General features: G+C 38.0%; 1 protein-coding gene across 1 annotated transcript in view; it reads right to left on the reverse strand.

The window, feature by feature from the left end:
• Nucleotides 1-2,431: 2,431 nt before the first annotated feature.
• Nucleotides 2,432-12,374, reverse strand: part of RNF11 (ring finger protein 11) — a 40,373-nt gene continuing 30,430 nt past the window's right edge. The window contains exons 2-3 of the mRNA XM_055140870.1: nucleotides 6,653-6,822; nucleotides 2,432-4,703 (exon numbers count right to left, since the gene is read on the reverse strand). Coding sequence (XP_054996845.1) covers nucleotides 4,532-4,703; nucleotides 6,653-6,822 — 342 coding nt within the window. The 3' untranslated portion in view covers nucleotides 2,432-4,531. The remainder of the gene's footprint in view (nucleotides 4,704-6,652; nucleotides 6,823-12,374) is intronic.

Here is a 12,374-nt window from a genome sequence, read left to right on the forward strand (position 1 = left end):
TATTCCAAAACTACAAGCCTTACTCATCTACTCACTTTTATGTCATTTTAATATAAGCCTTAATGTAAACATCTCTGAAGAGCTAAAAACAAGATCAGAGTTAATGACATTGGTTAAAAATTCCTTATACACAGAACAGACAGACCTAGTTAACTTTCCTTAAATACATAAAAATGAACTGGTGTATCCTTTTATGTTTCTGGGCCACACCTGGCAGTGCTCAAGGGACAGTATGCATTGTTGAGAATTGAACTGGATTAGCTGTGTGCAAGGCAAGCACTTTACTTCCTGTACTCTAGTACCCCCACTTTTGTAAAATCCAGCAGTGCTCGGGGAACTAAATGTGATCCCATGGATTGAACCTGGCTTGGCCACATGCAAGGCAAGCACCTGTTAACCACTGTACTGTCTCTCTGATCCATCTTAGTTATCTTTTAAACTACTTAGAATGGGGCTGGAGAGATAGTACAGTGAATAAGGTGCTTGCCTTGCATGCGGCGACATGAGTTGATTCCCAATCAACATAAGTTGATTCCCAGACCATCCCAGATGGTCTGCCAAACACTACCAGTGGTGATTCCTGGGTGGAGAGGCAGGTATAACCCCTGAGCACTGCTGGGTGTGGTGCAAAAACAAACAAACAAAAAAAACAAACACCCCCCCAACCAAAACACTACTTAGAAAAACTACTATTTTAAGATGTTTATATGATGCAATAATTTATCCTATTAAATCCTAGGTTTCATTTGCATTACCATAAAATTATCACTCAGCCTTGTCTAAATTTGAATTGTCAGCAAGTCTGCTTTACATCTATTAAACCACTGCCTGACCATAGGCAAATTCTTACCTGACACATACATATCTGAGACAAACTATTCTGGAGACCATTTTTGACAGCTCTCAGGAATAGCTCACCTAACAGTGGGTCAATCAGTAATCACATTTGCTACAACCATGGAAATTTTGCTGATAGATATTTTTACTGCATGTTTTACTTAACAAGCATTTATTTAAAAAGCATCTAGATTTTGTGTATCTCTTCCTGAGGGAGGGAAATGTATTTAAAGAGATGAATGGTTAAATCGGATCTTTCAGAAGGTAGGCTAAGGTTTGTCTATCAGATGAATGAGTGTATCTGATCTTTTAATATGCAGGCTAAAGCTAGCAAATTCATTTTCTTAGGAAGCAGGAAGAACAAATAATCTTCATGACTCAGTGGGACATGCCGTTGATGGAAATATGAGCTCTTAATGGCAAAATGTTTGCAGAATGGGACAAAACAGGAAAGAAACCAGGAGTAATTCAATTAAGTCCCCAAAGACTCAAGAGAACACTGCTCTCTGATGGTTCTCAGGCCCCTGCATGAGGGTGATCAGAATATCCTCAACCAGGCCTATGTTTTCAGGTAGTTCTTTCTGAGAATAAACTGACTCTAAGAAATGATTTCTGGCCAATGCCTTTGTAAGCAAAGGTGGCCACCAAACTATATGTCTGAAGTAAACCAAACAAACTTACCTTCCTTACTGTTTACTATTTTCAGTCCCAGAACTAAAGGCAATCCTGTTTTGGACTATTTATATTCCTTTTTCAAATGAGTGCTTTCTTGTGAAGGAGCTTTGCATACAGGAACTTTGTTACTTAAATGCTCACTTGTATTCTGTAAAACATGCTGCCTTATAATACATGGTGGACATTAGTAGTAGGGGGACTCTACTAACACCTTATTTAAGAGATCCCTATGAAGAATACTCATAGAACTAAAAGGGTTTGTGAACCAAACTACAAGGATATGAAAGTATTTCAACTTAAAGGCTCTCATTTATCACACTGAGATTCTTTTTTTTCCTGCCCTGCTCAGGCTTTTCAGTCATATGAATCAGAACCAAGCTTGGACATCCTGCTTAAATTTAAAAAGATTGCTTTTATCAGGTTTTAGAAATTTGAAGTTATTAAGATTCAAAGTTTGTGATTAGATGACAGTGCCAAGAAACTCAAAATACTTTCCCTCCCCCCCCTTTTCTGTCACAACCAGCAATGTTCAGAAGTTACTCCTGGCTCTGCACTCAGGAATTACTCCTGGTGGTACACAGGGGACCATATGGGATGCCAGGGATTGAACCCAAGTTTGCCACATGCAAGGCAATCACCTACCCACTGTATTATGCTTTCAACCCCTCAAAATACTTCTTAAAATGGACACTGGTAAAGGGATAGGTACTGGAACACTGCACACCTGTGACTCAATTACTAATAACTTTGTAACCCTGTAATTCAGTGATTCAATTAAAATTTTAAAAGTAATTCTTAAAAAGTAAAGGCATCTAGAAATTTTTAAGTAACAAATCAAACTAATACATGTCCGTTACATAAGGACCAAATACTCAGGACAATATTCTTACATAATCAACTCTTAATTTTAGCCCTTTACAACTGTATTATAACTTTATTTAATTTAATGAAAGTCAAAAATTGATGATTCTTAACATAATATGTGGCGATCAAATATGTGGCGATCAAAATGAAAGAATACAAAGTACCTTTGGAAAAAAAAAAGCATTCAGCTCAATACTAATTCCTTCAATATACTGTCAAACTTCTGTTGAGTAGTCTTCTAATACACCAAGTCCAACATGAGAGATGATTTTTTTGTAACGTTCATTACAACTTTTAACAATGTAATTTAAAATGTCTATGATAGTGATGACACTGACATGATATTGTAAGCAGCAACACAAAGATTAAACAAAAGTAACATTTCTAAAAATACTGCACAACTTCAGGTGTTTTCTCCAAATTTGTTTTATGTAATTGGGTGAATATAAATTAATGAACAAAAACTTAAGCAAGATACATGTAACAATTTAACAGAACTTGATAGTCTTGATTTTTTCTCTAATTCATCTTTAAGTGTTTTTATCATGGGGCTCATAGAAAATTAACCAACAAAAGAACATTACAGTCAAACGTCAAATCCATAAGAAGTATTTATGATATACTAAATTCTTCTACAATGCAATTATGAGGAACCTTCAAGATACTTGCATTTTGTATGTAGAAAAGTGTTAGAGTCAAATATTCAACTCATTACAAAATAAACACTTCTGATTTATTAGGTTGAGACTGATTCTCCTTTTGCTAGTGAATGATTTTTTTTTTAGCTAATATCAGAGTTGAACAAATAAGTCATCTTTGAGTATATAAGGGAAAAAAACACATGCTAAATGGATAAAACATTAAAACTACATTTTTACTAGATCATCTCTACCTCTAATACTTCAAAAGCTTAGAGATTCAGAGTGTTCTTATATAACAGCAAAAAAAAAAGGAAAGAAAAAAAGAAAAAGAAAAATTCCTTCTGAGATCACAACTATGAAGTCATGTGGTTATACAAATTCTGTATTTGTGTGCAAAACATGAAATACATTTATCTTAATTCTCCCTGCTAGACTGGTCAATCAGCTAGCAGGATTTTCCCTTCCAAGAAATAGAGACTGAGATGTATTCTATATAACTTCAATAACCTCAGCACTACAATAATGAGAGATGCAGTATCCTTTTGCTATGGTCCAAGACAACAGGGAAGGAGGTCACAGAAAAGAATAAATCAAAACTGTTACAAGTGAGAAACTTCAGTTTCACCATGGTGCCACTTTTCATTTTTACATAAGCATGGTGGCATAATTCAAGCTCAGTAAATCAAAATATTTAACATTTTCTTGACTCTTAATTATCACCATATTAACAACCAAAATAATCAGACAAAACATATAGAAAGGGTAATTTTAAATCCCACTTTACTATAGTTGGTTTCTTGACACATCAACTAATTTTTTTTTTAATAGAAAAGGGATAGTGCATCTCAGTTTGCTTACAAGCTAGGAGATCATTTGAATTCTGCATTTCCTAACTGCAAACAGATATAGCACTTATAATAGGTTATAAATAAACTGGTTTTCAAGCATAGAGCCAGCCCCAACGATAATAATACACTATTTAAAAAGACCTAAGGCAATGAATTCCATTTCCAATGGAAAAAAAGAACTGTGCAAACAAGCTTTAAACTACTTTTTTTGTGCCAGTGTTATAAAATGTAGCTTTTAATAAAACCTTGACCCAAATGCCAGCAACTTCAGAAAAGAATTTGGGTGGGGGGTAGGGGGGAAAGTTATTTCACTTAGGAAAAACAACCACTATCTTTTTCCTAATCTTCAACACACACAATTTAAACATATACAGCTGCTGTAACACTTTTACACAATTCCTATGTACTGGAACAATAACAAGATCTAAATACAATTATATTTTAAACACTGGGTCAAGGCTTTACATAAAAATACCAACCTACTTTTCCCCCTAAGTTTCTAAAATATCACATACTTTTCTCCCAACATCTGCAGCCATTCAGGAATTTTAAGGAAACTTTTGTGCATGATCTTAATTCCTAATCCCTGGCTCTTTGGGCTCAGTGACAAAAGATCAAAACCACCAAAAATGATGGTTCACTTGAAGTCAGACGAGAGACCCTGGCTCAATTAGTCTCATAGGACGAAAGCAGTGCTGCATCAACTGGCTCCATGCAGGAGGGGCATGTGAAGGATCTCATCAACCAGTCATCTATACAGTCCAGATGATAGATGTGCATGCACGGCAGAAACCGAATTGGGTCCCCATAAACAAAGTCCATCATACAGATCACACACCTGTCAGGGGTGAGGGAGAGAAATAAGAAAGCATGTTTGTTTGTTTTTTTAAGAGAAATTACCTATCTAGAACACTTTAAAATTCTATTATGTAATGACTTGTCGGTCATACAAAAGAAGCATGAAAAAAAAAATCCGCTCATCCCAATAAATTTAATCCATTTATCTCTTATTTCAATCCCTGGGACTTACATTTTGAGAGAAATCAATGGAAAAATGAAAAGTGGACTACATGGGACTCAAGTTCACTGAATATGAAACAGCTACAAATTACATAAGACAACTAAAGGAAAAAGTGGTATTTTACATATCATCAGTTAGAATCAATGTTTCCCAAAGTGGGTGACAGCACCTGTAGAATTCTGGAAGGAGCCAAGTACTATGGAGAGGTGCTTTGTTCACTTAAGGAAGATTTCCAGTGGACAAAATGATCTTTTTCCCCCCTGAAAAGAGGACCATAGGCCAAATGTTTGATCTAACTCCGAGATTCGCAGGAGTCACTCTTAGCTCTGCACCCAGAAATTACTCCTGACAGTATTTAGGGGCCATATGGGATATAGGGGATTGAATTTGGGTCAGCTGTGTGCAAGGCAAACACACTACCTGCTGTACTATTGCTCCAGTCCAAGTTAGATCAATATCATTACTGAACATTTTACTTGAATTGAGGTTTAGTGTAAGCACGAAGCATAATAGTTTTAACTTTGATAAAACATAAAATCAGAACTACTGGGGCTCGAGCGATAGCACAGCAGGTAGGGCATTTGCCCTGCACTTGGCTGACCCAGGTTCAATTCCCAGCATCCCATATAGTCCCCTATGCACCGCCAGGAGTAATTCCTGAGTGCAGGCAGAGCCAGGAGTAACCCCCATGCATCCCAGAGTGTGACCCAAAAAGAAAAAAAAAATCAGAACTACTAATTTCAGCCTATTCCATGGGCTGCTGCAGGCTTTAGTCCTTTAGGACTCCATTAGTCACAGTTTAAAAGTTCACTATTCAATTTTTCAGTGTTTCTGGATAGAGGTACTAAAATACTATGAGCACTAAGTACTAAATGGTGCTATGGCTAACTTCCAAACAACACAGTAAATGAGATAGATTGTGTCTAAGTTGGTGAGACCATTCTCTACCTGAAACAATGGCTAAATTCATTATAATTGATCAGATACCAGAAAGTTCTAAGAAAAAAATCCCCAGAAACAATATTTATATTCAACTTAATAGGCTTAATAAAATTATTTTGCAAGAAACAGACATAAGATTCTCCTCATATCACTAAAAGTTTGTAGACATAAGATTCTCCTCATATCACCTTAGCAAACAATAGCTGCATAATGTACCAAAATGTCCCTATACCATAATCCACCTTTCATATTAAGAGCTAGCTTACAGATCTGTATCACTGTCACTGTCATCCCATTGCTCATTGATTTGCTTGAGTGGGCACCAGTAATGTCTCCATTGTGAGACCTGTTGTTACTGTTTTTGGCATATCAAAATGCACCACAGGTAGCTTGCCAGGCTCTGCCGTGCGGGCGAGATACTCTCAGTAGCTTGCCGGGCTCTCCGAGATACAAGATAATTATTTTTGTGTCCTCCCCCAAGTAGTGCTCAGTGAGTAGGGGGGCACTCAAAGTAATACTTTGTTAATTGGGCTAGTGATTTAGTGACAGGGTCTGAGACAGTGCTCCTCAGGCTCTATGATGCTGGGGACCACAAGCAGCATTAATCGATATGCTACTCTAACAGTCCCCAGAGGAATAATTTTTAACTAACATCAAATATCATCCAAATGGACACTAGCAACACATAAAGTGGTCAGAATTTAAACCATCATTTCTTAATGTTTAATGAAAATTGCTATACCTAAAAATGCTAACTGATTAGCTATCTGACTTTCAAAATGCAAAATATTTTTCTTGACAGGTATGAATTTATTAAAACTTACTCCCGGATTTTTTTTTCTGATCCATCTCTTCCAGGGTCATAAACTCCTTTAGGCAGATGTTGTATAAGGCCTATTCTTTGAGCTATCCTAATTTGTTCCTCTTCAGTCAGCTGAGTTGCTAGGCGAGTCTGACTAGGTGTTGGATGATAGACCGGAACTGGAACTTGTTCCTAAATTTTGAAAAAAGAAGAAAATGATTAGTTTAAAAGTAACCTTTCCCTGAACTAATGCTATCCTTTTATTTCATATTTTTAGGTTATGAATGGCGGAGGCAGGCTGCCTTTGTTAAACTGGATTACTATGCGGAAGAGACTTTCATCTGCTGTAATTTAGCACATAGGACAAAAGATATAAACACAAATTTCACTGAAAAACTGGCATGCATTAACATTTTATGTATTTCTATATGAGGACTACATAATCCAGAGAAATTCAATTTTAATGAATAGTTAAATCAATATAATGAACAAAACAGACTTATTTTAGGTGCCAGAAAGATAAATAATACAGGGACTAAGACACTTGCCTTGTGTGAGACCAACCCCAATTCATTACCTGGATACCACAAATAGTCCTCTGAGTGCCACCAGGAGTGACCCCTGTGCATAGAACCAGGCATAAGCCCAAGCAACACTGGGTGTCGGCCAAGAACAAAATAAAATAAAACAGACTTTGGCCAAGAACAAAATAAAACAGACTTTTCAAAAATTTAATACTCAGAACTGCAGTGAAATTTTGTGTCCTTGGTATATCAGTATTTACACCAAAACTGGTCTCAGGCTTGAATATTCAGCTCAAAGTTTCAAAACAGGCAAACTCAGTTCAGTGTCAGACTCATAGTAATACCATAAATTAGCTATAAATCGTTGACCAAGTTATTTAACCTCATGAGTCTTAAGTTTCTCTATACAGAAAGTACTACTACTGCCACTGGAAGAATTAAACAGGAAAGGGCATGGAGATGGGTCAAAAAGTTGAAGTCATGCAGAAGTCCCAGGTTAAAAAAGTCCCCTAAGCACTGCCAGGAGCAACCCCCGACGAGGCTAGGAGTAGCACCAAAGTACTGCAGAGTATAATTCAAAGTATTTCAAGTTTTGTCCTGATAAGATACACATAAAACCTCATTAAATATGAGCAAGTATTATTGTAGCTTTTGTTATGACTGTAGAAAAAGACTCAAATGTTTACTTTAAGAAACAGATTGAAAGCTAGAGAGATAGCACAGAGGGCAAAGCACTTGCCTTGTACTCGGCTGACCCAGGTTTGACCCCCATATCCCATAGTCCTAAAAGGAGCACTTCCTGAGTACAGAGCTAGGAGTAAGTCCTGGGCATTGCCAGGTTGTGTCCCCGACCTCCAGCAAAAAAAAGGGGGGGAGGAGTAAGATTCAGGACTGGAGGCTGAGAGGACAAATAGGTGGAGGGAAGCAGACACTGGTGATAGATTGGTGTTGGAACACTGGATGTCTGAAAATTGTGTAAAAACACTTTGTGACTCAAGAAAACACCCAATATAATATTTTAAAAAACAGATTGGAGGCTGGAGAGATAGGACAGGAGGTGAGGCACTTTGTCTAGCATGCAGCCATTTCTGGGGACCCTGGTTTAATCCCTGACACTGCATATGGTTCCCCCCCCCCTCAGCAATGCAGGTATGTCCCAAGAGCATCCCACCCCCGCCAAATAGATTGGACTTATATATGGTAGATCTCAATAAAGTAGAAATCAAAATAAAACAAAATTTAGTCAGAAAGAGGAAGAAATTTATTGGACCTTGGTAGACATTTATCTTTTAAAAAAAAGAAACCTTAGAATTCATTTTGTAAGACTAACGTTCCCATTTTATAGACCAAACTTGCCCTACAGTCACATATTTAATTATTGGAACAATATTGGAACTTGAATTCTACTCTTTTTTTAAGCTAGTTAATTTTTACTATATGGATACCTGATTTATAGATACCAAGATTCTCTATAAATCATGTAATTTTTGTCAACCTACATTACTCTGAAAAATAATTCTTTGAATTAACATTTCAAGAAAGTTATCAGAAATAGGCATTTCAGGGGCCGGAGCAATAGCACAGCGGGTAGGGCGTTTGCCTTGCACGCAGCCGACCCGGGTTCGATCCCCGGCATCCCATATGGTCCCCCAAGCACCGCCAGGAGTAATTCCTGAGTGCAGAGCCAGGAGTAACCCCTGAGCATCGCTGGGTGTGACCAAAAAGCAAAAAAAAAAAAAAAAAAGGCATTTCAAATGAATGAATGCTTCAATAAATGCTTTTATCTATAATAAAGGATTTATAACTTCAGTAATTGCTAAAATTTAAGAACACCCAAATTTATCTTTAAATTATTCCTCTAAAATAGATACATTCAAAAGTCAAATTACATTTTTTCCCTGTTGATCTTTCAACTGGAACTCCGGAGGGCTACACCATGGAGTTGTTCCTGTGTATTTGGGTGACAATCAAAAATCTGCTGCTACCTAAAGTCAGAAAGCTATTTTCAAACAGTAGAGAACAGTTTCTTCTTGTGCTCACTTTGGGATTTGGTTTCCAGATTCACTTTCCTAAGACTAGAAAACCGGTGAGTTTTGAAAAAGAAATAAAACTATTTATGTTCAAAGAAATCTTACTTACAATCACAATAAATTAAAATAGCTATTCTAATACAATGGGCTTGGAATGCAATCTGGCCTAGGAGGAACAATAAGGGTTTCCATCTCTAATCTCTGTCTGGAGCAGCTCGACAATCCTAGGACTCACTGAAGCATAATAACTAAGGGTATGGGGTTCCAGGTGCTGGAGAGATAATACAGTAGGTAGAGCACTTGTCTTGCACATGGCCAGCCTGGGTTCAATCCCCAGCACTGCATATAGTTCCCTGAGCCCTATTAGAAATCATCCCTGAGCACAGAGGGAGGAATAATCCCTGAACACCACTAAGTGTGGTCCAAACTCCACCTCCTCCCAAATAAGAGTATGGGATTTTCTACCTAAAGAACCCTTCATTTCAAGATTTGAATATTACTACTTACTATGGTGACTTAAGTCAAATGATATAATCATGTTAGACACCACTGTAAGAACTTGGTTTATGTCAACATTTGCAAGTTAACTCTTCATACAGTTTTTTCCCATCACTGATAATTCAGATCTTAGAACCTTGGTTAATTGCCATGTCCCTGGCTTTAATCTGTTTTCTAACTTGTCCCCAAATTTTAGATACTCATTTGTTCTTTGTTTTGACCCTGCCAATTCTATGCTTTCCAATCCTAAGATAACTCTAGACTGCCTTTCTGATTCTCAGAGCTAGTCTAAACTAACTTTGGTAAGCTGCCATCTGTTGTACGAAGAACTCAGGAAAAACTAGTCTAAGGATGGGTAAAAAGGAACTATGAAATCTGTGTAACATATTCACTATAAGTAAAAATAACTACACTACTTCAGAAATAATTATCTCTGGGCATGTGCTTTTTTTTTTTTTAAATTAGAAGCCTGTTCCAGCAAGGCTTGGGGGGCCCCAGGCAGGGAAGGTGATGTGTGGGTACAATGGTTCTGAGCTTGGCTCAGCAGTGTCATGGTTTATCCCTGCTGTGCTTGGGGGCCACTTCAGCAGTGCTGGGGCCATGTAATAAAGAAGATCAAATTCAGTGACTCACACGTGTTCATCACTTCGATCTCTTTTTTCAGCCCCTCACATACAATTTTTTAAAGGGCTAGATTTCTTCCATGGCTCACAAGTGTAGTATATACACAGGACATGGAAAACAGAACAAAGGAAAACTCTACTTTATGAAGAAACAAACATATTAACAGATTTTCCTTTGGTACTTATACTGAAGCATATGAGTTCTCTAAATCTCGTACTCAAACATCCTAATTTAAACTTACATGCACTTTTTAGAGGGAAGGAAATGACTAAGAACTCCTGAAACTTTAAAGATGGATATGGTCTTCACCCTTCTCAGCACACACACCTAATTCCTATCATACTTGTTAAAGATGATCTGATGGTTGACTTATTGTTTAGCAGCTAGAGATCCAGTGTTATTTTGAGGTGGCAAAAGTGGAATCTCATTATTATTATTATTATTTTTTGCATCACACCTGGCACTGTTCAGGGGTTACTCCTGGCTCTGCACTCAGGAATCACTTCTGGTGGTGATTGGGGGACCATATGGAATGCTGGGAATCAAACCGGTGTTGGCCGCGTGCAAGGCAAACGCCCTACCCGCTGTGCTATCACTCCAGCCCCTGGAATCTTATTTTTAATACTAGCTATAAGACATGAATGAAAGAGCCACTGTCAACCCGTTACTCATCGATTTGCTCAAGCAGGCACCGGTAACGTCTCCATTGTGAGACCTGTTGTTACTGTGTTTGGCATGTCGAATATGCCATGGGTAGCTTGCCAGGCTCTGCCACGTGGGAGAGATACTCTCAGTAGCTTGCTGGGCTCTCTGAGAGGGGTGGAGAAACCGAACTAGGGTTGGCCACATGCAAGGCAAAAGCCCTACCTGCTGTGCTGTCACTCCAGCCCATGAATGAAAGATGAGTCAAAAATATAAAAACGCCAATTTTTAAGATTTAGGTTCCAGTACATTTATGTTAAGATTTAGTTCCAGTATTCCCTGATGGTTCACTTCATGTAAAATATTTGTATAAATACCAACATCTATATTGGGCACCTGCTTTTTTAAGGTGTCTGGCTTCCCTGACAAGACAGCCCTTCACACATGCTGGCACAATTCAAAGTTGGAGGTATCAAGTGACTTCTATTTTACTACATTAGGAGAGAAGACTGAAAATGGGTACCTGGTTTCCTCTGAATCTCATATTATGAATCTTTTCCCTTTCCTTATTTTGTTTTGAGCCACTAAATCATAGCTGTGATAAATCAGATGCCAAATTCTGTGATTCCTCCTACTGAATTACTGATTATTCTACGTAATACTTAAGCTGACGATGCCTTGACTACTTTGTTAGTGTGCTCACCTTTGCCAGGTGTTTGGAGGCTATTTCTGACTCCATTCAGAGAGAGGTTCCTCATGGTGGTGCTCGAGGAAATCGTGCTGTGCCAGGAATGGAACTGGGACCCAGCATGCAAAGCTTGTACTCAAGCCCTTTGAACTATCTCCCTGGCCCTGATTCCCTCTATTTTAAAAATACTTTGGCAATGTTCATTAGAAATGCTCTTTTGTGAAGTGTTTTTTTTTTGACAACAGTAGTTATGCAATAAAACTTAAAGAATCAGAGGGGCCAGAGAGATAATACACAGGTAAGACACTTGCCTGGAACATGGCCACCTCAGGCTAGATCCCTAGCATCACAAATGGTCCCCCAGGAAGCCAGAATGATCCCTGAGCACAGAAACAAGACTAAGTCCTGAGCACCACTGGGTATGGCTCATCAACAAAAAAGACTGCAAAAGGAACTAGTATTTTGAACACTTATTATATAGCACTGTGAAAACCACTTTGGAGATAGAAATGTCTATGTGGTCCATGTCACTGCCACTCCTTCCAGCTCCCACCCTCCACCACTAAGTTCTAATCCCTGGTACTTCAGAATGTGACGATTTTAACTGTATTTTGACATCATCCCGGCCTCTTTGCCTATCCTATATTCTTCTTCCAATAACTTTTGCCCATGTTGTAAGCTAAAATTACTGAGAAGTTATTCCAATCTGTATCTTTCTCTTAGACTCCTTGGCATGCA

This window comes from Sorex araneus, chromosome 5, assembly GCF_027595985.1.
Source record: "Sorex araneus isolate mSorAra2 chromosome 5, mSorAra2.pri, whole genome shotgun sequence".
Lineage (NCBI taxonomy): Eukaryota > Metazoa > Chordata > Mammalia > Eulipotyphla > Soricidae > Sorex > Sorex araneus.